The sequence below is a fragment of the Caretta caretta genome, chromosome 8 (assembly GCF_965140235.1).
Source record: "Caretta caretta isolate rCarCar2 chromosome 8, rCarCar1.hap1, whole genome shotgun sequence".
NCBI classification, from domain to species: Eukaryota; Metazoa; Chordata; order Testudines; family Cheloniidae; genus Caretta; species Caretta caretta.
This window is the reverse complement of record NC_134213.1, coordinates 29,382,985-29,409,966: the sequence shown is the minus strand read 5'-3', so window position 1 is coordinate 29,409,966 and position 26,982 is coordinate 29,382,985. Positions and strand designations below refer to the sequence as shown.

At 42.7% G+C, this 26,982-nt stretch overlaps 1 protein-coding gene across 2 annotated transcripts in view; it reads right to left on the bottom strand.

Moving 5' to 3' along the window:
- WWC1 (WW and C2 domain containing 1) overlaps positions 1-26,982 on the bottom strand; it is a 136,700-nt gene that overhangs the window by 57,236 nt on the left and 52,482 nt on the right. For both annotated transcript variants that reach the window (XM_048860193.2, XM_075131368.1), the window contains exons 2-3: positions 11,606-11,715; positions 3,463-3,666 (exon numbers count right to left, since the gene is read on the bottom strand). In XM_048860193.2, the coding sequence (XP_048716150.1) occupies positions 3,463-3,666; positions 11,606-11,715 (314 nt within the window). The remainder of the gene's footprint in view (positions 1-3,462; positions 3,667-11,605; positions 11,716-26,982) is intronic.

The following is a 26,982-nucleotide window of genomic DNA, read 5'->3' as shown; positions in this document are numbered from 1 at the left end:
AGTTCTGCATCTTTTCTTCCAGTGTGACAGCACCCAGCAGCATGGTCAAATAATCACACTGGGAATGCATGCCAAAGAAAGTTGGAGATGCAGAACATGCTCCATCTGTAAGTCCTGATCTGGGACCAGTTCCCAGCAATCAAAATCCCTCCCTTCTACTTGGCCCAGTGCCTGAACACTAGGTCCATGCCCAGTTGCTTGGTCTCCTGCAATATCAAATCCATTAACAAAAACAAGATACCCACACCACACCCCGGAGGCAGCGAGGGGAGATTGTACGTAGGATTTCAATTTTAAAGTAGGGTTTTCTTGTAAACTAATCCATCAAATACACAACATAACAAGAAAACTGAAGAATGCATTACAGCATTCTGAAGGGCCTGAGGACGTGGCAGACCATAGGATGTGCCACTGGGGATTAGACCAATGTTCCATAAAGTGCAGCATCCTGTCTTCATCAGTGGACAAAACCCTTCTGCTTCAGAAGGCACAGCACTGCACAATTGGGAGCTATTTTAAGGGGTGGCTAGCGACAAGGAAACTGCTTTTTGATCTCTGCAATGATCCATTTATGCCCTGTAGTACGAAACTGTAGTTTTCTTTTCAGAAACATTAGCAGGATGCTATCAGAACCCTCCAGCGTGAGCATACAGTTTATAGTTCACAGAGTCCTGAGTAATATACAACAGAAGCGAATGGGATTCAGAGAAAGGGAAAAGCTTCAGGAAGAGACCAAAATGTCTGGGGCTGTTTACTTTAGAGATGAGACAGGGGACATAATGGCATACAAGCTGGAATAGTGGCATAGCAAAGTTAGATTGAGCACTTCTATTTATCATCATAAATATAAAGGGAAGGGTAACCACCTTTCTGTATACAGTGCTATAAAATCCCTCCTGGCCAGAGGCAAAACCCTTTCACCTGTAAAGGGTTAAGAAGCTAAGATAACCTCGCTGGCACCTGACCCAAAATGACCAATGAGGGGACAAGATACTTTCAAATCTGGGGGTGGGGAACAAAGGGTTCTGTCTGTCTGTGTGATGCTTTTGCCGGGAACAGATCAAGAATTCAGCCTTACAACTCCTGTTAAGTTAGTAAGTAATCTAGCTAGAAAATGCGTTAGATTTTCTTTTGTTTAATGGCTGATAAAATAAGCTGTGCTGGATGGAATGTATATTCCTGTTTTTGTGTCTTTTTGTAACTTAAGGTTTTGCCTAAAGGGATTCTCTATGTTTTGAATCTGATTACCCTGTAAGGTATTTACCATCCTGATTTTACAGAGGTGATTCTTTTACCTTTTCTTTAATTAAAATTCTTCTTTTAAGAACCTGATTGATTTTTCATTGTTCTTAAGATCCAAGGGTTTGGGTCTGTGTTCACCTGTACCAATTGGTGAGGATTATTATCAAGCCTTCCCCAGGAAAGAGGGTGTAGGGCTTGGGGGGATATTTTGGGGGAAGACATCTCCAAGTGGTCTCTTTCCTTGTTCTTTGTTTAAAACACTTGGTGGTGGCAGCATACTGTTCAAGGACAAGGCAAAGTTTGTACCTTGGGAAAGTTTTTAACCTAAGCTGGTAAGAATAAGCTTAGGGGGTCTTTCATGCAGGTCCCCACATCCGTACCCTAGAGTTCAGAGTGGGGAAGGAACCTTGACAATCCTCCTAGTAGAGATGAACATTTCAATGAAACTGAAAGGCAGCAAAATTAAAATTACTTATACAACTTTTAATGTAATCCAGAATTAGCCTGTAGAACTCATTGACACAAGATATAATTGAGGAAAATTTCTCAGCAGGATTTTAAAAGGTTTGGTCATTTATGTGGATAATGAGAACATCTAGAGCATGCAGCTATGTTAGGCTAATCCTCTGGTGGGTTGCCAGACAGTTTGTTTACATTTGCATGGCCGCTCGCAGCTCCCAGTGGCTGCAGTTCACCGTTCCCGGCCAATGGGAGCTGCGGGAAGTGGCACGGGCTGCAGGGACATGGGAGCTCTGGGCAACCATGCAAATGTAAACAAACTGTCTGGCGGCCTGCCAGTGGATTACCCTGACAGGCCATATGCATCCCGTGGGCCACAGGTTGCCCACCATTGATCTAAAGTTTACAGTAATAAGGATTAAAAAAAACCCAATGTTTTGGAAGGGATACAAATCATCTCTTTTTCAGGGCATTAGCCAGCCTCTAACTGATTGGGTTAGGAAGAAACTTTGCCTTTTGCGGGGGGTTCAATGCATATTCTTCTGAAGCAGCTGGTACAGACCCCTTTCAGACAGAATAGTGAATTAAGTGGCCACTAGTCTGATCTGGTATAGCAATTATATTCTTAAATGCATAGACGGTACTACAGACATATCTGGATAGAAAGGGAAATCAGTGTGTTCTGATGACATAAACATGAGTGGTTTGGAATGTCAAAGCCCAGAGAAGTAGGTGTGTGCTACCTGAATATTTCCAACACTGTGCTAATGTATAACATTTTACATGAAAACTTACACAATATACTAAAATTATTTTGCCATCCATACATGTTATTTCAGAAAATAAATATAGTGTGGCAACTTGCTGAGGTTAGACTAAGTCAGCATCCAGCAGAGGAAGAGGTGCAGTCAGGCCCAGCACTCACACAGACAGACCCAGAGAACAGTAGGAAGTGGGATGAAAGGAAAAGAGAAAATAGGCAGTGTGAGTGGACAGGAAGAGGTGGCTGGAAGACCACTTATATAGAAAATGAGGACAGGGAATCTTCATAAAATTGACTGCTCAGCTACAAAGCAGGAGATAACACTCCAGTCATCATACAGTTGACGTATCTGTGAAATAAGATGAACATTTGAATCATTACTAGCTATTGACAATTGTTCCAAGGCCAGAGTTTCAGAAGCAGTCCTTGATTTTGCCTAACTTGAAACATCACATGGAGAATCTTTGGGTGGTGTGGAAGAGAAACAGCTAGCTCTACACTACTGCTCATCCAGCCCCATTGTAAGGAGTGCATGTGGATGGATTTGCTTGACAAGTATAATTACACAGCATTCAGGGAATTGCTATGAATGTGAGCACCAAACCATTCCTTGACAGCCCCAGGTTTCAGAGGAGCACAGAGGTGGCAGATAGGCACATCTGACCGTGTCCCTTTACCCTCCCACCACACACTGCCTGGCACAGCTGGGGATCTAGCATTAATTACATTTAATTACCTTACAGTTTGCTAATCCCCATACTGATCATTTGCCCACCTGAGATACTGGTGTCTCTCCTCTTCAGCCTGATTTAGTTTGAAGACGGATAAGCCAGAGAGAATAGGTAAGACTCGGCCCTTGATGTTAAAGGTCTGTCCTATCAGGAGCAGCTACAAAGAGTTAACTTTACTCCAAAACCAGTTACAAAAACAAGTTACAAATTGTTTTCCAGGTTGTATCATGATGCTGTTTCCCACTTGCTAGACAGTTTAATACTTACAGCTGATCTGAGAGCCCAGTTTGTGTTCCCAAACGTCATGTAGCTGCCTGTATTCCTGCTGGGCCAATTCAAGTCTCTGCTGTTTCACCTGGTAGATCTCTTTCTGAGCAGCGATTGCCTCTTGGGCCAGTATCAGATAGTCCTTCAGCATAAGTTCCTGCTCCCACCGCCATTGCACACGAGGGTCCTCTATCTGTGTGGATTCTTAGCAGAGATAAAAGTCCTTACTCAAAAGATGGACAGGATAATATCACTCAAGAGAAAACAAAGACACCAAGAGAAAAAGTGTGCCTAGCATCACCTCCCCTCACTTATGTCAGTATTTAGAATGAAACTTCCAAATCTTTTTTGTCTGCTAAGTGTCTAGCAATCTGCAGATCTAAAGTGAAATTGGTTGAATTACTGTATAAAAATGGTAAATGGTAAAATAATAAGTGCTAGTTTCAGCAACAGATTCTAGTTATGCAAAAAGCTATTGTGGAACAATTTCTATTCTTATTAATATTTTTTTTTAGATAAAATATTGAGGGCTTGAGACTTTTCACGGATGTTCTCTACTGGGGGGCCATGATCTGTTCTAAATATGTAATTTATATATGCCACTTCACAAACCAAGGAAAACATTGTTACAGATACAACATTATCCATGTGACTTCCCTATAGTCACAGCAACAAAGACTGCAAAATAAAATGTTTGGCAGTGAAGAAGGACTAAGTCTGTAGTGAGGCAGCAGGGAGGAAATCAATATTTTAATCAGATTCTAAAAAAATATTACAAATACAGGATAATTAAGTCATTTAATGTAGCCAAGTGCATCCCTCTAAAGCCTGGTCCACACTTCAAACACAGTTCAACTTCGCTACAAACTTTTAGGGGTGTCAAAAATCCACACCCTGAGCACTGTAGCTACGCCAACTTAGTCTTCAATGTAGAGCGGTGGCTCCCAAACTGGGGTTTGCAAAATGTTACAGGGGATTCTCAGGAAAAAATTCCCTAATGGTGGACAGAGCTGTCCCTAGGGATAGCATGGGGCCAGCAGCCTGGAGCCCCAGGACTTCCAAGAGCTAAGCCGATCAAACCAAGCACATCTAAATCTCCTCAGTGTGATAAACTTCAAGACTCCTTGTAAGAAATGAAAAGGGAGGTGGATATTTTTTGCTGTTTTTAAAATTAAATAGGAAGCTAGTATTGTTTTAAAAATTATTATGAAGAACAAATTTAAGCTTTATTGTAACATGCGTTGTTTGCCTGGACTGTTCAAGACCTGAATGCTTGCGTGGGAGGAACTCTTTGAGCTGTTTTCTTAAATACCTTCATGCTGTTTCATGTCTGATACTCCTTGATGAAACATAGGAGCCTTGTCTTCTAACAGGCTAATTCAAAGTGATACAAGTGAGATCTACAAAAGTGAGATCTTGGAAGAGTGTTGCCATTTTCATAATGTAATAAAAATACTATAATGATTAATAATTAATAATAAATAGTGTGTAATAAGCATGTCATAAAAACAAATTTTATATTTCCAAGATCAGTGCTTTTATAATTTATACTCCGGTAAAGGAGAAAATCCCTGGAAATATTCATTTTTAGGAGGGGGTTCACAAGACTTGACATTTTAGTGAAAGGCATTCACAGGTTGTTAAAGTTTGGGAACGACTGATGTAGAGGCAGCTAGGTCAATTGAACCTAGCTACCACTGTTCAAGGAAGTGTAGTTCCTACAACAATGGGAAAAAACCTTCCATATCTGTAGTCTACATCTATACCATGGCATTGTAGCAGTCGCGCCTATACTATAGACATGGCCCAATTACGTTGTGTCATTAGTGCCTTGAGACAGGACTAAACTTCTATTTTCCCCATTTAAAGGATGTACAGCAATATCATTCTACTCATTTTAAGACAAAGGAGCAAGGGGGAGAACTGTTAAAAGGAAAATAATTTTTACATAATAGAACTGTCGCTATTCTGGACAGTTTAATGGACTCTGTGGCCTCCATTATTCCGATACAATGAATTCACAGCCTTCTATGAAGAAAAGTCACATAACGGTCACTTAAGTTGCCACTCTTAATACAACTTATATTTTAATTCTATTATTTCATTTTTGTGGTGTGAGCGAGTGTTTCAAAATTTCTCATTTTTCTCTCAGCTCTACTGTATGTGCCATTGCCAATTTGAAATGCAAAAACAGGAGTTGCATTATTCAGCTAACTTTAAATGCTCTAGGATGCCTGAACTGACAATGCTTGAATGAGGCTGTCTAGTTACTATGTATTGAATAATTAATAAAAAGGGCCTGGTTGAAACCATCTGTGGGACACTAATCTGCATGTTTTAAGAGTTTCTTTAAATATTTAGAAGAAACTGCCAGAGCTGAAGCTCAGAAGAGGTCTAAAGTCAGCCAGAATATTATCTTCATAGTTGGAAGATACAGGATCAAGAGAAGCACACCCATTTTGATGAAAACCCTAGATATACTTACAGCAGTTTAACCAAGGCCTCAAAGCTGTTGGCATTACTCTACAAGGGGGACACAATTATGCTGGGGGAAAGCCTCCTAACACAGAATATCCCTCCAGTAATGTGTTTTCAAATAAGTGCTTGCTGTGCATGTGTAGCTAGAGACATGCAGCACACACATGGCACTTTAAAGAGGTGAAAGTAATGCAATAACAGGCACAGCCTGAACATACAGGTTACAAAAACAATACAAACCAAAATCCCAAGAGACGCAGCAGTCTAGTTTAGACACAGCCTTTTCCCACAAAAGTTTAATATTGCTACCATTAGTGTAGGCAAGATGTGAGCTGCTGTGGGTCTGAAAAGCTGTTTTAAAATCACTTCTAAAACCGGTGGCTAGTTTCCGCTATCCGAGGTCTGTCATCCACTCAAGGTGTGGGTGAGGCCATACGCTGTTCCAGCAGGACATGAAAGCTTCTGAAGTGTTCCGGGTAACCTTAGAGTAGGGACAGAGAGAGGAGCAGTGTCTGGAATGCACAGCATCAGACAAGCAACAAGAATTTGAAAATCCCAGTGGCAGTGCTCCCAGCTAAATTTTAGCAATCCAAAACCACTCTGATTCTCAGTGAATCACTCAGCTCTTCCTATTTGGAAAATTCAGTTTGCTTTGTGTCCAAAGCCAGAAGGGTCAAATCTTCAGCAGAACACCCCAAGGAAGCTGTATGAAACTTCCCATGCATGTGACTTGCCCAAGATCATGTAGTAGGTCAGCATTGGAACCAGAATTAGAAACCACAGGCTCCTGATTCCTAATTGCATGCTTAATACATTAAATCAGAATACCTCTGAGGAATACTATTTAACCTTAGAATCTTGGACTCCAAGTCCGTAAGTTGGGGATAATTTACCTACCCATAGCTACAACCTCTCACTGTATATTTTCAGAGACTACTTGTACTAAACGTAATACCCCCATTTTGCACTTGCAGAACTGAGATACCACCACAATTCAGAAGTGTGAATTTGAGAGAAAGCAGCTGATTTTTCAAACACCCAAATTATGTTTGTTCAAAGTTTCATGAAACACATTATGAACTTCTAAAAAATTGGCAAAAATCTTTTTAAAATGTGACAGCTGACAGGTATTCCCTTGGTGCTGTTTAAAAAACAGTTGGGTTCTTCCCCAGCCCTCTTTAGCATATCTATATCGCATTTTTCAATGCAGTTCAAGTGACCTTTGCAGATGTGAGCATGTGAAGTGAGGATGAACTAAAAAGTTTGCTTTCTCATGAGTAGTGTTAATACTGCCAAGGATTGCAAGGTGATTTCACCTACCCAGGAAGTAGATCAGTGTTCTATCCCCTTTTTGCAGATTAGTAAACTGAGGCACGGGCAATGTGACTTTGCTATTAACTTGCTGTGTGACCAAGGAAAGCTGGAGACTGAAAACCCAGGAGTTCTGATGTGCAATCCTGTGCATTGGCCACAAAACCACCTTGCCCTCTAGTTTTCTGCTCACATATACTCACCTTTCCCCTCACCATGGTCTCTAGTCCACTACCTTGTCCTCCCCGTTATTGCTGTAGTGGAGTTTCACACTCCCTACTTCTCAGTCTTCTGTCCCTGCATTTTTTTAAACCCTCTTGTCTCTGCCATGCTGGGACCTGTGAATGCTCAGGACCAAACAGCAGCTGTGCTGGCCATCTATTCTTCCCCACTTCCTGCATCAATGTGCTGCACTAAGAAGCCTGGCAGGGGTGAGGGAACCTGCAAAAGGGAAAAGGGAGGAAGCCCTGACAGCATCTGGTCATTGGAGGATGGGCTGAAAGGAGAACACTTCAGCTGACATAAGACACACAGCAAGGGCAAATGTGACTCATTCAGGTAAGTGATACTTGGCAGGAGACTAATACAGAAGATCAACTATGCAATTGTATAGGGAGACCACAGTCTGTTCTCTCTTGCATCAGAGCATTTAATTCATCACAATTAGTAATCAAAGCATCAAGCTACATTCCCCCAGTTGCAGCACTAATTGAGCGCCAATTACAAAATATGCAATCATGATCAATAAAATTCAGGCACAGGGCTCGATTCATCCCAGTTGATGTGAGAAGGTGCCTTGAGACTATCAGATGAAGAGATTATACAAGCACAGATTATTCTGTAATTTGTTGTTTTTTGCTTGTGTCTATCACTCAGTTCAGAGCTTGTTGTAATGGTTTCGTGTTTGAGGAATAAAGGCTCACTTTGTTAGCATCACTGTTTGGCAAGAGAATTTTGGCTTATCTCAAATGAAGCTCTGAAAAAAAGTCTGAGAAGTACGAATTTGGGAAGTTCATTAATAATATACGATAGATATATAATATTCTGGGTATGCAATTCAATTGAATTATGTTTACTTTATCTCAGATAGTAGGTTAGAAGTGTTCTCAGCTCATTTCATCTGACTGGTTGCTGGCATTGGATTTAATTTAGCTCTGTCCTTGGGTGTACTGCTTATAATTAGACTGAAATTTTTAAACCTGCTACCACACTGAAAATTCCTTCCCCTACAGAACAAAATGAAATAGTCCCTGGGGAGCGGGTATCACTTTGGTCTCTTCTCCAAATGATTCTGTAAGCAACCAACACAAGATGTGTCTGTTGATCAGCCACAGAAAGCTGACTATGGTTTGATCTATTATGGTTATGAATAGAGCTGGTTTGGAAAATGGGGGTAGTGATTTTTCTCCCCTCCCCCCAATCAAAATTTGTTGATAAAGTTTCAAGCCAGTTCTAGTTCTGAGTAAGAAGATGCCACCAATATGCCTGCAATATTCTTTAAACTGTCTGGTGCCAAGTATCTGTGGGGTTTGCCATCCATGAGAAACCAAAGCTTTTAACAGTAACAGTGGTCATTCAGGCCTCAATCCTTCAATTAGATTTGCATGAGCAGAGCTGCACTGAGTTCAATGAGGATATGCCAATGTGAATCAGACTGAAGTATCAGGAGCCCAATGCAGCTACAGAAAAGTATTGTCTACTTCAGGTTTATGGAGCAAGCAGAACAAGTATTTCCAACCAACTTCACTGAATGCCTTCTCTGCACTGAATAAAAATGGCCACCATACTAAGACACTATATACATTTCTTTATAGTGTCTTAAAGACCATGCAATTAGCAAGATTGGATGGTCAGTGGGAACATTTTTTGGAGTTTTCCCTGTCCGAAGAGTTTCTCTGATGAGTTCTTCTCTTAAGAGTCAGTGGTAAGAAACAGCTAGACAAAGCTGATTTGTATTCCTTCTAGAATCCTGCTGGGAAGATTAACACAGCAACTCCTCTTGCAGTTTAATGACAGAATTGCCTTCAATACCTCTGCCTCTAATATCCCTGTCCAAAGTATTTCTCTGAGCATCTGTTAGCTGTGACAATCTGAATGAGTCAAAGCAAGTTAGTCTATTCCACAAAGCAAGGCCTACTTTTCTCTATATATGCTAGAGTAAAGTGATTTCATTTTGGGGGGGCCAAATCTAATTATTCTTATTTCTTTGCAAGAGCTGTGCCTTTCAGGGGGCTGATTCTAATACAACTCAAAAACACACTTACAATGACATTTCATATCAGCAGCCTTTGTAATATGTATCCAGTGTGACAAAGTTCCTGCTCTACCTTGGTGGGTCTTGCGCTTATTGGCGGATTTGCTCGCCTTGGAGCTTAACAGCAGCCCTCAGCTTGGCCGTTTTTCTGAATTCACAGTCCAGGTCGACTCCTTCTGTGTCTGACAAGGAGTTGGGAGGATTTGGGGGGAACCCGGACCCGCCCTCTACTCCGGGTTCCAGCCCAGGGCTCTTTGGAATGCAGCTGTGTAGAGTGCCTCCTGGAACAGCTGTGCAACAGCTGCAACTCCCTGGGCTACTTCCCCATGGCCTCCTCCCAACACCTTCTTTATCTTCACCCTAGGACCTTCTTCCTGGTGTCTGATAATGCTTGTACACCTCAGTCCTCCAACAGTCTGCGTTCTCACTCCCAGCTCCTCACACACACACCACAAACTGAAGTAAGCTCCTTTTTAAAACCCAGGTGCCCTGATTAGCCTTCCTTAGTTGATTCTAGCAGCTTCTTGATTGGCTGCAGGTGTTCCAATCAGCCTGTCTTAATTATCTCCAGAAGGTTCCTGATTTTTCTGGAACATTCCCTGTAACCTTACCCAGGGAAAAGGGACCTACTTAGCCTGGGGCTAATATATCTGCTTTCTATTACTCTCCTATAGCTATCTGGCCCGACCCTGTCATACCAGCTACTGTACTTTGAAATAAATATGCATGTTTGCACTCAATTTCTCTGAAAACCGTCTAAGCTTCTTGTAATGCACAATACTTTAGGCCGATGGAGCAGCCTTACCAAGAGGGCATCCACAGGCTTAGCCTCTTAGTGCTGAGAATGAAACTGCATGAAAACTACAAATATTAACAATCTCAAGATGGTGTACCATTTTATTATATTCCAAATCTACTTTACTAAAAGTTTTGCTTCTGAAGAGAGAGAATGAAGAGCTGTATTAAGCAAACACCTCCCCCATACACTTACAGAACCTCTAGAAGTATTTAGAGACAATGGGTGAAATTCAGCCTTGTGCAGAGGTCAGCACAAGGTCTTTGCACTATTTAAGTGCTTTGATATCCCGTCCTGAGCACCCAGGTCCTTTAGGAACTTGGTCTTTTCATCAGCTGGGGAGCGATAACCCATTTGTAGCAGATAGAGGCTGATGAACTGCAGAGGCCCAATTCTCCCCTTCACACTATGAATGCAACTCCCAAGGCAGGGGCAGGCAAACTTTTTGGCCTGAGGGTCACATCGGGTTTCCAAAATTGTATGGCGGGCCGGTTAGGGGAGGCTGTGTCTTCCCAAACAGCCAGGCATGGCCCAGCCCCCTGCCTCCTAGCCGACTCCCCCCCACCCGCGCTTCTCACCCCGACGGCTCCTGCCCCATCCAACCCACCAAGTCCCCTGACGGCCCCCTCCGGGACTCCTACCCCATCCACCACCCCCGGACACCCCACCCCTGACTGTCCCCCGCCACCCAATCCAACCCCCCACCTCCTTCCTGACTGCCCCCCCTCCCAGGATCCCTGCCCCATTCACACCCCTGCCCTCTGACTATCCCCCCCAACTCCCCTACCCTCTATCCAACCCTCCCCCCCCCCCCCCCCCAACTCCCTTAAGACACTGCCTGGAGCACCAGTGGCTGGCAGCGCTACAGCTGTGCCGCCCAGTGCACCAGGTCAGGCCGTGGCTCTGCAACTGCGCTGCCTGGCCACCCACAGCATTGCGCCGGCAGTGTGGCTCGCTGAGGCTGCAGGGGAGGGAGGACAGTGGGGGAGGGGCTGGGGCTAGCCTCCCAAGCCAGGAACTCAGGGCCGGGCAGGAGGGTCCCGCAGGCCAGATGTGGCCCGTGGGCCGTAATTTGCCCACCTCTGTCCTAAGGAAATATTTGCATCCTGCAAGAGGGAGAATCCAGCTCCTGGAGATTTAGGTCTTCTGGATGGAGTCAAGGTGCAGGGAGTGGTCTATTTGTGGTGATCATGTTCTTTGGCCATTGGAGCTTATTTCTAATATGCTATGATAATGTATGCATAATGAATCGGTAAATAAGTGGACTATACACAATAATATATTGCAAAACATATATCACTTACTGCTATTGTGGTCTACGTAATAAACTCCAACTTGAGGGTCATAAGCTTCTTCCCATCCTAATGGCAATTCATCACTAATGCAGTCAGCAAAGGTTAGTGGTTTAGTATACCTGAAAGGCAAAACAAAATTGATTTTACACACAAAATTTCCAGCTAAGTGCTTTAAAAATATATTAGCCCTTCTTGAAAAGATTCAATGGGAAAATAATGGAAGCCTACATTTTAAAGGTTTCATTTTTTTAGTGATCGTACACAAGTTGTTCTTTCTGTCTAAATTAACAGCAAGATTAATTCACTTTCTGACAAAATTCCCAGCCCTAGTCTGGTTCAGCCAGTACTCATTCAACAGGAGAACATTAAGAACTTTGCCAGAAACAGTTCTGCTCCCATAATTGAAAGACTGAAGACTCTTTGCGGGCGAGTCATGCATTCAAAAAAAAATTGTAGACAAGTAGGAGCAAGATGAGAAATGTGAATTACAAAGTGTGAATAGTTAAAGCTGCATAATCAATAGTAAGGAGGTGAGGAATGTGGGACCATTTGCCATATGATGCCAGTCATTGCATGGCAATAAATTCTGTTTTATGAATGATATTAAATTAGATTAGTTTTACAAAAATGTGTAATACAACTAATTGATAAGTGAAGTTCTTTTTATTCTTTTAAGCAGACAAATCTGAGGAACTGTCCAAGTCTGAGATGTCAATAGAAATTTTGGAACAAATTGATAAATTGAACAGTAGTAAGTCACCAGGACCAGATGGTATTCACCCAAGAGTTCTGAAGAAACTCAAATATGAAACTGCAGAACTACTAACTGAGGTATCAGAGTAACAGCCGTGTTAGTCTGTATTCGCAAAAAGAAAAGGAGTACTTGTGGCACCTTAGAGACTAACCAATTTATTTGAGCATGAGCTTTCGTGAGCTACAGCTCACTTCATCGGATGCATACCGTGGAAACTGCAGCAGACTTTATATATACACAGAGAATATGAAATAATACCTCCTCCCACCCCACTGTCCTGCTGGTAATAGCTTATCTAAAGTGATCATCAGGTGGGCCATTTCCAGCACAAATCCAGGTTTTCTCACCCTCCACCCCCCCACACAAATTCACTCTCCTGCTGGTGATAGCCCATCCAAAGTGACAACTCTTTACACAATAAGAAAAGGAGTACTTGTGGCACCTTAGAGACTAACCAATTTATTTGAGCATGAGCTTTCGTGAGCTACAGCTCACTTCATCAGGTGCCACAAGTACTCCTTTTCTTTTTGCGAATACAGACTAACACGGCTGTTCCTCTGAAACCTGTCTTTACACAATGTGCATGATAATGAAGTTGGGCTATTTCCTGCACAAATCCAGGTTTTCTCACATCCCCCCCACCCCCATACACACACAAACTCACTCTCCTGCTGGTAATAGCTCATCCAAACTGACCACTCTCCAAGTTTAAATCCAAGTTAAACCAGAACATCTAGGGGGGGGAGGGTAGGAAAAAACAAGAGGAAACAGGCTACCTTGCATAATGACTTAGCCACTCCCAGTCTCTATTTAAGCCTAAATTAATAGTATCCAATTTGCAAATGAATTCCAATTCAGCAGTTTCTCGCTGGAGTCTGGATTTGAAGTTTTTTTGTTTTAAGATAGCGACCTTCATGTCTGTGATTGCGTGACCAGAGAGATTGAAGTGTTCTCCGACTGGTTTATGAATGTTATAATTCTTGACATCTGATTTGTGTCCATTTATTCTTTTACGTAGAGACTGTCCAGTTTGACCAATGTACATGGCAGAGGGGCACTGCTGGCATATGATGGCATATATCACATTGGTGCATGTGCAGGTGAACGAGCCTCTGATAGTGTGGCTGATGTTATTAGGCCCTGTGATGGTGTCCCCTGAATAGATATGTGGGCACAATTGGCAACGGGCTTTGTTGCAAGGATAAGTTCCTGGGTTAGTGGTTCTGTTGTGTGGTATGTGGTTGTTGGTGAGTATTTGCTTCAGGTTGCGGGGCTGTCTGTAGGCAAGGACTGGCCTGTCTCCCAAGACTTGTGAGAGTGTTGGGTCATCCTTTAGGATAGGTTGTAGATCCTTAATAATGCGTTGGAGGGGTTTTAGTTGGGGGCTGAAGGTGACAGCGAGTGGCGTTCTGTTATTTTCTTTGTTAGGCCTGTCCTGTAGTAGGTAACTTCTCTACGTAAAAGAATAAATGGACACAAATCAGATGTCAAGAATTATAACATTCATAAACCAGTCGGAGAACACTTCAATCTCTCTGGTCACGCAATCACAGACATGAAGGTCGCTATCTTAAAACAAAAAAACTTCAAATCCAGACTCCAGCGAGAAACTGCTGAATTGGAATTCATTTGCAAATTGGATACTATTAATTTAGGCTTAAATAGAGACTGGGAGTGGCTAAGTCATTATGCAAGGTAGCCTGTTTCCTCTTGTTTTTTCCTACCCCCCTCCTCCCCAGATGTTCTGGTTTAACTTGGATTTAAACTTGGAGAGTGGTCAGTTCGGATGAGCTATTACCAGCAGGAGAGTGAGTTTGTGTGTGTATGGGGGTGGGGGGGATGTGAGAAAACCTGGATTTGTGCAGGAAATAGTCCAACTTCATTATCATGCACATTGTGTAAAGAGTTGTCACTTTGGATGGGCTATCACCAGCAGGAGAGTGAATTTGTGTGGGGGGGGTGGAGGGTGAGAAAACCTGGATTTGTGCTGGAAATGGCCCACCTGATGATCACTTTAGATAAGCTATTACCAGCAGGACAGTGGGGTGGGAGGAGGTATTATTTCATATTCTCTGTGTATATATAAAGTCTGCTGCAGTTTCCACAGTATGCATCCGATGAAGTGAGCTGTAGCTCACGAAAGCTCATGCTCAAATAAATTGGTTAGTCTCTAAGGTGCCACAAGTACTCCTTTTCTTTTAACTGAGGTATATAACCTATCACTTAAAATCGGCCTCTGTACCAGATGACTGGAGAATAGCTAATGTAACGCCAATTTTTTAAAAAGGCTCTGGAGGTGATACTAGCGATTACAGTATAGATATATACAATATCCCCACGATATGTTGGGAAAGAGTCAACATGGCTTTGTAAGGGGAAATCATGCCTCACCAATATATTAGACGTCTTTGAGGGTGTCAACAAGCATGTGAACAAAGATGATCCAGTGGATATAGTGTACTTGGACTTTCAGAAAGCCTTTGACAAGGTCCCCATACCAAAGGCTCTTAAGCAAAGTAAGGAGTCATGGGATAAGAGGGAAAGTTCTCTCATGGATCAGTAGCTGGTTAAAATCTAACAGGAAACAAAGGACAGGAATAAAAGGTCAGTTTTCATAATGGAGAGAGATAAATAGCAGGGTCCCCCAAGGATATGTATTGGGGCCTGTGCTGTTCAAAAATGTTCACAAATGATATGGAAAACAGGGTGAACAGTGAAGTGGCAAAATTTGCCAATGATACAAAATTATTCAAGATAGTTTAGTCCAAAGCAGACTGCAAAGAGTCACGAACAGAACTCACTAAACTGGGTGACTGAGCAACAAAATGGCAAGATGAAATTCAGTGTCGATAAATGAAAAGTAATGCATGCTGGAAAACATCATCCCAACTATACATACAAAATGAAGGGGTCTAAATTAGCTGTTATCACTCAAGAAAGAGATCTGAGAGTCATCGTGGGTAGTTTTTTGAAAACATCTGCTCAATGTGCAGCAGCAGTACAAAAAGAAATAATGTTAGGAACCATCAGGAAAGAGACAGACAATTTAAATTCATGGTACACCCACATCTTGAGTACTGAGCACAGTTCTGGTTGCCCTATCTCAAAAAAGATACATTAGAACTGGAAAAAGTAGAGAGAAGGGCAACAAAAATTATTAGGGGTATGAAACAGGTTCCAGATGAGGAGAGATTAAAAAGACTGGGACTGTTCAGTTTAAAAAACAGACAGTTAAGGAGGAATATGACAGAGGTCTATAAAATCATGAATGGTATGGAGAAAGTGAACAGGGAAGTGTTATTTATCCCTTCACATAACACAAGAACTGGGGGGTCACCCAATGACAATAATAGGCAGCAAGTTTAAAACAAACACAAGGCAGTATTTTTTCACACAACGCATAGTCAACCTGTGGAACTCATTGCCATGGGATGTTGAGAAGGCCAAAAGTATAACTGGGTTCAAAAAAAGAATTAGAGAATTTAATGGAGGATAGGTCTATCCATGGTTATTAGCCTGGGTGATCTGGGACACAACTTTCTGTGATGGGTATCCCTAACTTCCAACTGCCAAAAGCTGGGATTGGACAACAGGGGATGGATCACTCAAAACTGCCCTGTTCTCTTCATTCCCTCTGAGGCACCTGACACTGGTCACTGTCAGAAGCAGGATACTGACGTAAATGGACTGCTGGTCTAGTCCAGTATGGCCATTCTAATGTACTTCAGTAAGAACTATTCTTATTAGCTTTTCTAGTAGAGTCTACCTGTGATCTATACTGAAGTACAGTTATGGTCAGAAAAGCAGTTATGGACAGTTATGGTCAGAAAAGCAGCTATATAGAGAATACACCCAACATACCTACTCCCTGAAAACAGTAGTAGTAGAGTCAGTAGTAGTAGAGTCAGTTTTACTGAGTTTAGTCAGTGAAGTCATTTGTACTCCATTTTACACCTGTTGCTGTGCAGAGCTAGCAGGGAGAGTGAGCTGGATTCTAATCTGGCTCACACATTAACAGATATATTAACTATATTCCTATTACACAACTTTTACTACTGGTGTGAGACACGAGCCTGGATGAACCCAGCATGGCTTTCAGATCCACGGGCAAGTTTGCAAGGCTGGCTAGATAGGTAACATCTTTACTTGTAAACTGAGCAAATTTAATGTAGAGTACCTGGGGGACAGACAAGGAACGTCACTTCTCCCATCCCGGATATTTTTTCTTTTCAGAATAGAGGAGCACTTTAGAACAAATGGGCATTTTTATGTGCCTGGTAAAACCAACATTTAACATATGTTTGACAAGGAAAAAAAATACAGTTGGTCACTGTCTAGGTCTCACAGGTTTCCAGATCCCAAACCTTGATCTCATATAAAAGCTATGTAAGACAACAAGAAGGTCTCTAAGCCTAATCTCTGTTGCATTTTAGTTTAACCTTATTAGATGTGTTCCCTTGAAGCAGTCAGTCTGCTATAGCAAATTGTTAAATATGTACTCCTAGCAAAACTCAAAGCATGCAAATAGATTTCAAGTATTCACATCAGTAAAGGATTGCTATAAATCACCACATAAACAGCTGTCAAATTCTATTACAAATATTTTAAAACAAAGAAATATGTCCAAAGCAACTTCATGATATTATCAATATGAAATTTTATTCTCCTAACCTTGGCTGCAATGTTGTACCTTTGGGTCAAGTTATTTTATTTCTGAAACTTACATGTTCACCCAGAAGATTTTATGGTGTTTCAGCAGTCCATCAGCTATGACTATGGAGTTATAACCTCACCACGTTATAACTCCATAGTCATAGCTAGCACATCAGTATAATTTCCTATCCACAAAGCAAGGGAGGATAGAAATGGAATATTCTTTCCAAAATAAACTGGCTCCCATGTATAATTATATTCAACTGGACTTCAGAAATGTTTAGAGAAGTCATAAGACACGGGCAGAGGAGACAAAAAACTGGCAAAACTAAGGCCCATTGAGGAAGAAAAAGCACCAAATTCTGTGGCATGGTACCCTCCTCCACAAACAGGGAACCACTCTGCACCATCATTTGCCCTCTCCACTGCTATTCCACCTCCACTGCAGCTCACTGTACTTGCCATCCTTCTCCAGGCTGCAGAACTTCCATTACTGGGAGGGATCTAAGCCAATGGGTTAAACCATCTGGAGATATGGTTCTCACAGGAACTATGCTACTAAGGCCTGGAGGAAGTTGAGAGCCAGCATGGAAATAAGGCCTGCACATAGATGGCTCCGGCCTTCAGGGATCTTGGGTGAGATTTTGGCAACAAACCCCATTACTTCTGTCCAAAATGAGAGAATGTATAGGACGTTTCCCTGTTTCCTAGGCAGAAACAGCACATGCAGGGGAGTACATGGCCCTATGAAACATTTAAAACACAAAGGTTTCAGACTATCTCCATTCAGTCACTGAGTTGAGCCTCCAGCAGCTATTCAGAATAAATTCTAGAACTTTTTTCATGCTTTATTGGTTTCCGCAATAAACTTTGCAATGTTTAACAAATAAGCCTTTACCAACCTGCCAGATGAACCAAAAGAGATCAGTTTAATTAAAAAAAAAATCAGAAACGTTTTGCTGAAACAAAACTATTGTATTCCTTTAAAATAACCTGTTTGATTGCTGTAATGTTTCTATACAACAGTTTTCCTCTTCATTTCATTATGTGTTTTGCTTTACAGTGTTACACTACTCTGCACTTCATGGGTCATTTGCTTTGTGAATGTTTTCTTTTCCCAGCACAGATCCCATCTTGCATTCCTTGGGCACCAAAAATTCAGATTAGATTTGGGTATTAGATTTGAATATAAATTATTCATTAAATGAATAACAAAATCTAATACATGTATGTACCGGGGCTTAGCTATGGCTGGGTCTGGTGGGCCCACGCACTTGGCATCCACGCCCATCCCCGCACCAGCTCTGCTCCCGTCCCAGCATTAGCCCCACCCAGATCTGGAGGATGCTGCACACCGGATGCACGCACCCCACTCCCCAGCATGTCCAGAGTGAGAGGGACAGCAGCGGCATAGCAGTGAAGTGCCTGATGCACATACCATGCACTCCGCAGCAGGAGGAGAGTGGCCAGCCGGCCTGCCCAGCAGTGACTATTATCAAAAACGTAGGCCTGCCACCTCGGGGAACCGGGCCTGGCTTGTGGCGGTGCAATGGGGATAGGTGCTGGGAGCCATGCACACTGGAGAGTAGAATCTCCTCCCAGAGATGGGTGCACGTGTGGGGCCCCCGGGAGCCCCTGGATAGAGCATCCATTGTCCCACACAAGGCTGGCTGGACTAGAGGGGGTGGACACAGGCGGGCTCCCCGATCATTCCTACTCTCCCTCCTCCTGCCCTCCACCATTGCCCGCCCACCTGAAGTCGGGGCCCACCCAAACGTCTCATGCTAGCTTTGCCACTGATATGTACAGAAGTTCACCCCAACTAACATCAGGAGATTTAAGTAAAATTCCTTAGAACTCACTCAAGGCCCAAGATTCCATTTAAGCCCTGAACATTGGGCCATCTACAGTTCCTTAAAATGGGATGAGTTTAGTGTAGTTACAGTCATTTTACAGCTTACTTTTTTCATGTTTGTATCAGGCGGCAATTGTTTTAAAGCGCCATATACACATGCTGAATGTCATAAAAAAGATACTAATATTTGCATTCTTCTCCACCCAATTAAACCAACTAGGCCAGAGACATTTAAGAAGGCAAAAATAGGTCCTGATTAACAATTAAGCAAAATCAGTTATCTAAAACCAAGTACGGTATCTTAAAATAGGTGGAAAGGACCCCTCTGCTCCAAGCATGCTGGCAATCTCTGTGTAAGCTAAAGTGATATCTTTCATTTTTAATTCTTACAACTGCATTTGCTTCTACTAAATTCCAAAAAGTTAAAGTGAAAATGTCATTAGCTATCAAAAGCAGTAACATTAAATATTTTGACTTCATTTCACAAGAAAATGTCTAATTCTCTCTCCAGTGACTCTGGGCCTTACATGCCCAGGGATATATGTGAGGTCAGTGTAGCCACTTCACACCAGCTATGCTATGCTGGCACAGAGGGACACACAGGTGCAGAGCAGTTCCCAGCCCAGTGCAGAGCTAGTTCCAACAGCTGTGCACTGTCTCTGAAAACGCTTTGGCCCAAGGGCCCCTGCGAGGTGAACTGGAGGGAGCATGACCACACCCTGACAGTTACCTCCTGTTGCAAATACAACACAGGTTATTATTGTAAGAGGTCCAAATTAGAGCATCCCCAGAGAAGCTTTAGCCTTGCCTTGGCTCTCAGCAGCAGACAATACTGAGAGGTCCAACCAGTGTTCCCTCTCTCCCAACACAGGCATTAATCTGGCCCCAAAGACCCAGTCTTGCAGCCCTCATTAGGGCAAAATTCCCATTGAATACAAAGATGTTGTTAATCAAAATACAGACTTCTAATAATGAAGGGTTTAATCTGAACAGGATTAATACGGCATAATATGATGAAAGGGGACAATGTGACAATGGAAATGTACATATACTACCCTGTGAACCCCACTTTAGATATACAAAAGCATTTGTCAGGGTCCTCCAGTTCCAGTCCTCAATATGAACATCACATTTTACTTAAATATTTATGGTTTAATTATTAACCCAGGAAAAATCATCTCAACAGAAGCTAGTACTCTCTCTTCTCAAATAGAAACCCTGTAAAATAATTGTAAAAGTATTTAATTCACCTTTTAGAAAGATATATAATAATGAGAAATAAACAGAGACTACTCCCCACCCTCACCCTCTTCTTGGCTCAGCATCCCCCCTTTACAACCCCACCTGTGCAGAACAGGTATGAAGAATTCCCTGTGAAAGAAGAAGTCAGCATGGTCTGTTGGCTCCTCCCTCTCTTCTCATAGGTTTAGGGCTCTTTGCATCCCCTCCAATCCCTTGGTCCACAAACCAGAGACTAGCAAGATGGCAGGATCCTAAAAGTCACATTTTAAAACATAAGCTACAAGCTTAATTATTCTTCTCATTCAAGCTTAAACAAGAAATTGCGTTGGCCTTTCCTTATTGCCTTGGGTAATTCACATGCATGCTTGCCATAATTCAGATTGCACAACAAGTCTCAGAATGGCACTCCTTTACCTCCAGGCTTTGAGAGAGCATTCACACTGTTACTAAGCAGACACCGTTCCCCTTTTAAATAGGGACAATCCAGGTAGGCATTCCTTTAAAAGAATAATGCTCTAGGAGGCTGCACTCCTATTCCTTTCTATCAAGAATTTAAAAGTTTCCCTGGATTTATTTATGGCTGAAATAATAAGTTTAAAAGGTGACCCATTTCCTAAATTGTTCACTGCATGCTTATTTTCTGGTAATTTACCCCATAATGGCTGAATATGAAAGCCTCTAGTGGATGGGCTCCCATCTCCATACAGGTTTGGGAAACATGTGGAAGAATGACATTACTGGATGCTTTATTAGGGCCATTGTGTATTATTATATTTCTTTGTTCCTCCTGGGTGGGTGGTTTTTCTCTGCTCAATCCAAACCAAGGCAAAAGAAGCTTTTTCACCACTGGAAGTTGATTCATTATGGATGATAAGCAGAACACTTGCTTAGTGACAATTCAGAACCTGGAGGAAGTCAAATCGTTCTATCAATAAACCTCAATTATTTGTGAAAACTATGTTTAGCACTCACAAAAAAGAGTCACTCAGCAACCTCAAAATAGTCTTTCCAGTGGTTTACTTGATTAGTAATACAGGCTTAATCTAACAAATAGGTTTAAAAGCAATGATTATTTAGCAACTTGTTTACATCATGCAGATCAAGCTCAAAATCTATACATGATCTTACAATATTCATACACTGTTCTAGAGACCTGCATGCACTATTTTCCATTGAACATAAGGATGTGTTTAATTAGAAGAAGCTTGAAAACCTGACTCCCTGTCTCTTGTTCCAATGTCTGCCATTGTCTTCTTATATTACTTTAGGCAAGTGACCTGAATTTCTAACCCTCAGTTTCTCTATCTATGAAATGGGCATACTTCTAAATGCTGTACCGACCACACAAGGGTGCTACCAGGCTAAATTAATGCTTGTAAAGTGCTTTAGATTCTCCAGTGGAATGTGTCCTGCAGGTGCAAAGTATATCTTACAAATTAAATTTCTACTATGCATCTTCGAGGGGCCTCAGAAGCAAAATTCTGAATTGTACTCCTCTAAAGTTCAGGGTGTGATTGGATCTGAGGTTTTGGGTCAACCTATTTTTTAAAACAGGAGCAAGCTACAGTTCATACCTTTCCCAGGGTCCAGGATGTTTGGACTGGAGATTTTGTTCAGGTCTGAGTCTAACAAACAGGTGGGGTCCCACAGGGATCTATTCTGGGTCCAGTTCTGTTCAATATTTTCATGAATGATTTAGATAATGACATAGAGAGTACACTTATAAAGTTTGTGGACAATACCAAGCTGGGAGGGGTTGCAAATGCTTTGGAGGATAGGATTAAAATTCAAAAATGTTCTGGACAAACTGGAGAAATGGCCTGAAGTAAACAGGATGAAATTCAATAAGGACAATTGCAAAGTACTCCACTTAGGAAGAAACAATCAGTTGCACACATATAATATGGGAAATGACTGCCTAGGAAGGAGTACTGTGGAAAGGAATCTAGGGATCATTGTGGATCACAAGCTAAATATGATTCAACAGTGTAACACTGTTGCAAAAAAAGCAAACATCATTCTGGGATGTATTAGCAGCAGTGTTGTAAGCAAGACATGAGAAGTAATTCTTCCACTCTACTCCACACTGGCCTCAGTTGGAATATTGTTTCCAGTTCTGGGCACCACATTTCAGGAAAGATGTGGACAAATTGGAGAAAGTCCAGAGAAGAGCAACAAAAATGATTAAAGGTCTAGAAAATATGACCTATGAGAGAAGATTGAAAAAAATTGGTTTAGTGTGGAGAAGACAGGACCAAGAGGGGACATGGTAACAGTTTTCAAATACATAAAAGGTTGTTACAAGGAGGAGGGAGAAAAATTGTTCTCCTTAACCTCTGAGGATAGGTCAAGAAGCAATGGGCTAAATTGCAGCAAGGGCGGTTTACGTTGGACATCAGGAAAAACTTCCTAACTGTCAGGGTAGTTAAGCATTGGAATAAATTGCCTAGGGAGGTTGTGGAACCACCATCATTGGAGATTTTTAAGAGCAAGTGAGACACTTGTCAGGGATGGTCTAGATAATACTTGGTCCTGCCATGTGTGCAGGGGATTGGACAAGACGACCTCTCGAGGTCCATTCCAGTCCTACAATTCTGTGATTAATACAGACATTTGAAAATAGGTGTAAACAGATGTTTGAGATGAGACAATATGACCAATAGTAAAATAGCATATCTACAATGGTGGGAAGTCCAATATGAAGAAGCTACAAAACATTCCTGTTTTTATATTAAAGATAGTGGATGTGATTCATGCCTTGACTTCTGACCTGGGAACCCAGGCTCAAGTCCCCCAGCTGTGGAAAATCCATTTGCAGCAGTACAAGCCATTTACATCCCCAGATCTGCTGGGAGATCTGGAGATGGCCAGCACAGTCCACAAACTATGCAGGGTTAGAGCATCTGCAAGATGCATGGATTCAGGTAGCATCCACTTACAAGGCTCTTACATATATGTGACCAGAGAGTTTGAAGCTACTGTCCCTAGGCAAGGTGTAAAAGGTACCAACTGCCCTCTCCCTCACTCTATACCTGTTTTGGGGCAGGTGCCCCCAAGGGCGGGAATGCAAGTTGCCTCCTGTTCATCTGAGAGGTGTATCAAGATAAGGACGTATTTCTTATACTGAAGGGCATTATTATAGATTCAGACACAAGTATAGATACCTCAAGATGGTGAAGAGATGGAAATAGTCTAAAGCTGACAAAATAAACCTAGTTTTGTTTCAGGTACTACATCTGCCCGCTATTACTCCCCTTGCATATTTGTGACTTTAATGAAACTTAGGAGTTTCCTAATTTTCATCCGTTTTTCCTCTCCCCTGTTACTGTTTGAAAGGCGCAGAGGGGAGGGGGTATTATCTATATAGTGGAAACTGAACTTGACCGTATTTTGTATAGCCAGATTCATGAAATAAACTAAATGTAAAAAAGGAAGGGAAAAAAATGTTCTCTCTTCCGTCAGATGTAGGGATATTTGCAATTATTTTGTCGCTATAGCGTGATAGGCAAGCTTTCAGACAAGTGTAGTTTTAAGTTGATGGTGTCTCTCTCCTTAAGCACAGTCATTATGCAACAGGAATTTAATGAGGCATTTACAAGGTGAGGCTCTTTTCAGTTACCGACATGTCATTTTTGCACAATACTTGGACAGCTCATGTCAAGGTAAAATTGCAGAATTCTCCTTTTTGGAAACTTACTCTTTAATTTGAACACAGAGATCACCGCTGACAGTTATTAGTAGTCTTAGATAGTCTCTGAAGCTCTCAGAATCAGAGTCAAACCTTGTTTGTCCTTATGTCTCATTATGTGAAACGTCCCTGTGGTAAACATTCCTACAGAAGGAACTATACTGAAGATTCCATTCCTTCCCACCCTACACACACATTCTTAAAGGACTCTACCAACTGACTCATGTAAGTGTTATTCCACTGGGAAGGTGGGCTCTTACCTTCCCACCTGTCCATCTACCTTTTATACTGTTAGTGTATATATTACTATAAGTTTCTCTCTAAAGAAATTCCACCTGCAAAACAAACTAAGGTTTGAAGCCAGGCTTCTGGCTTCCAAGCATAGACCCAGAAGCATCTGAGGAAGTTAGTAACACTTAGATTTTTGTGTGTAGCAAATTAGTATTTCTATTATAGGCCCAGTTCTATCTGTGGGAGATAGCGCTACAAGATTAGGTCCTTACTCCAGGCAGCGTCTGCATGACAAATGAAATTACACTCATGAGGTTACTTGGTCAATACTTTCCCCCTGTTCTGTGATTAAGACTGAACAAGCATCCTGCCATGCATTCATGGATGCTCCTTTGAGATAGACTTTTAACATCTCATCCGCTACTCCTCAGACCCTCCTTTAGTTTCCCTGTGCCCCTACAAGTTCACAGTCAGATATTAAGCTCACTCCATACCCTGCGCATAAACCAGCACCATCAAAAATGCGCTACCTTCTGAGAGATTGTATGTGGCTGGAAGGAAGAGGCACTTCTCAGGCAACAAACACTTCACAGTTTCTTCCAGACTTACAGTGAGGGGTTTGCTTACTGGTGAAATAGCTGTATAACCTGGGGAAGCTTAGCAAGTCTTGTTTTCTCCTGTCCAAATCACTGATACATTAGGATGCCTTCTCAGATTTTCAGTTACCTAAGGGTCAATAACATAGATCCAAGTAATGGATGCAACTAAGTGTTCCTAACATATCCCACTATGACATGGCATATGTAGAATCATAGAATCATAGAATCATAGAATATAAGGGTTGGAAGGGACCCCAGAAGGTCATCTAGTCCAACCCCCTGCTCAAAGCAGGACCAATTCCCAGTTAAATCATCCCAGCCAGGGCTTTGTCAAGCCTGACCTTAAAAACCTCTAAGGAAGGAGATTCTACCACCTCCCTAGGTAACGCATTCCAGTGTTTCACCACCCTCATAGTGAAAAAGTTTTTCCTAATATCCAATCTAAACCTCCCCCACTGTAACTTGAGACCATTACTCCTCGTTCTGTCATCTGATACCATTGAGAACAGTCTAGAGCCATCCTCTTTGGAACCCCCTTTCAGGTAGTTGAAAACAGCTATCAAATCCCCCCTCATTCTTCTCTTCTGCAGGCTAAACAATCCCAGCTCCCTCAGCCTCTCCTCATAACTCATATGTTCCAGACCCCTAATCATTTTTGTTGCCCTTCGCTGGACTCTCTCCAATTTATCCACATCCTTCTTGAAGTGTGGGGCCCAAAACTGGACACAGTACTCCAGATGAGGCCTCACCAATGTCGAATAGAGGGGAACGATCACGTCCCTCGATCTGCTCGCTATGCCCCTACTTATACATCCCAAAATGCCATTGGCCTTCTTGGCAACAAGGGCACACTGCTGACTCATATCCAGCTTCTCGTCCACTGTCACCCCTAGGTCCTTTTCCGCAGAACTGCTGCCTAGCCATTCGGTCCCTAGTCTGTAGCTGTGCATTGGGTTCTTCCGTCCTAAGTGCAGGACCCTGCACTTATCCTTATTGAACCTCATCAGATTTCTTTTGGCCCAATCCTCCAATTTGTCTAGGTCCTTCTGTATCCTATCCCTCCCCTCCAGCGTATCTACCACTCCTCCCAGTTTAGTATCATCCGCAAATTTGCTGAGAGTGCAATCCACACCATCCTCCAGATCATTTATGAAGATATTGAACAAAACCGGCCCCAGGACCGACCCTTGGGGCACACCACTTGATACCGGCTGCCAACTAGACATGGAGCCATTGATCACTACCCGTTGAGCCCGACAATCTAGCCAGCTTTCTACCCACCTTATAGTGCATTCTTCCAGCCCATATTTCCTTAACTTGCTGACAAGAATACTGTGGGAGACCGTGTCAAAAGCTTTGCTAAAGTCAAGAAACAATACATCCACTGCTTTCCCTTCATCCACAGAACCAGTAATCTCATCATAGAAGGCGATTAGATTAGTCAGGCATGACCTTCCCTTGGTGAATCCATGCTGGCTGTTCCTGATCACTTTCCTCTCATGCAAGTGCTTCAGGATTGATTCTTTGAGGACCTGCTCCATGATTTTTCCAGGGACTGAAGTGAGGCTGACTGGCCTGTAGTTCCCAGGATCCTCCTTCTTCCCTTTTTTAAAGATTGGCACTACATTAGCCTTTTTCCAGTCATCCGGGACTTCCCCGGTTCGCCACGAGTTTTCAAAGATAAATGTATAGCATTTCTCATCTTGAAAGAGCTGAATACGCACCAATTTAATAGAACACAATACCACTGTGAGAAGGGAAACCGAGACAGAGGCTAATATCAGGTTTTACTGTGGATCCAATTCATTCCAGCTCCAGGACAGCAGAAAGCAGTGTGTGCTTCCTCTGTACGTGGGCTGGTATGGTCCCAGTGTGAGCCCTATCGGTCTCACAACTGCCATAAAACAGTCAAAGTGTAGAAATAGTCCTCTCACGCCTCTTCCACATCCCAGGAACACTTGCCACACCAGAAATATGCAGATGCAGGGTTGCCAGCTGTTCCCCAGACAACGAGGTCCAGCCTGAAGAGCAGTGACGGATTAGCCACTGGGCCAACGGGGACCCATGCCCAAAAAATGTCTGTACCCTGACCTGCTCTGCCCGCCTGCCCAGCGGTCCTGCCAGGGAGCTGGGTCAGGGTGTGAGGGCTTGCTCTGTTCCGCCTGTTCACCTGGTGCTCCTGCCAGGGAGCGTGGGAAGCCCCCACGCCCCAACCCCGCTCCCTGGAAGGAGTGCCGGGCAGAGGGGCAGGGTGGGGTGAGCCCCCATGCCCCAACCCCATTTCCCCAGCAGGAGTGTTAGAGTGGAGCGGTGGAGGCATTTGCTCTGGCCCATGGCCCCATAAACCCCTAATCTGCCTCTGCT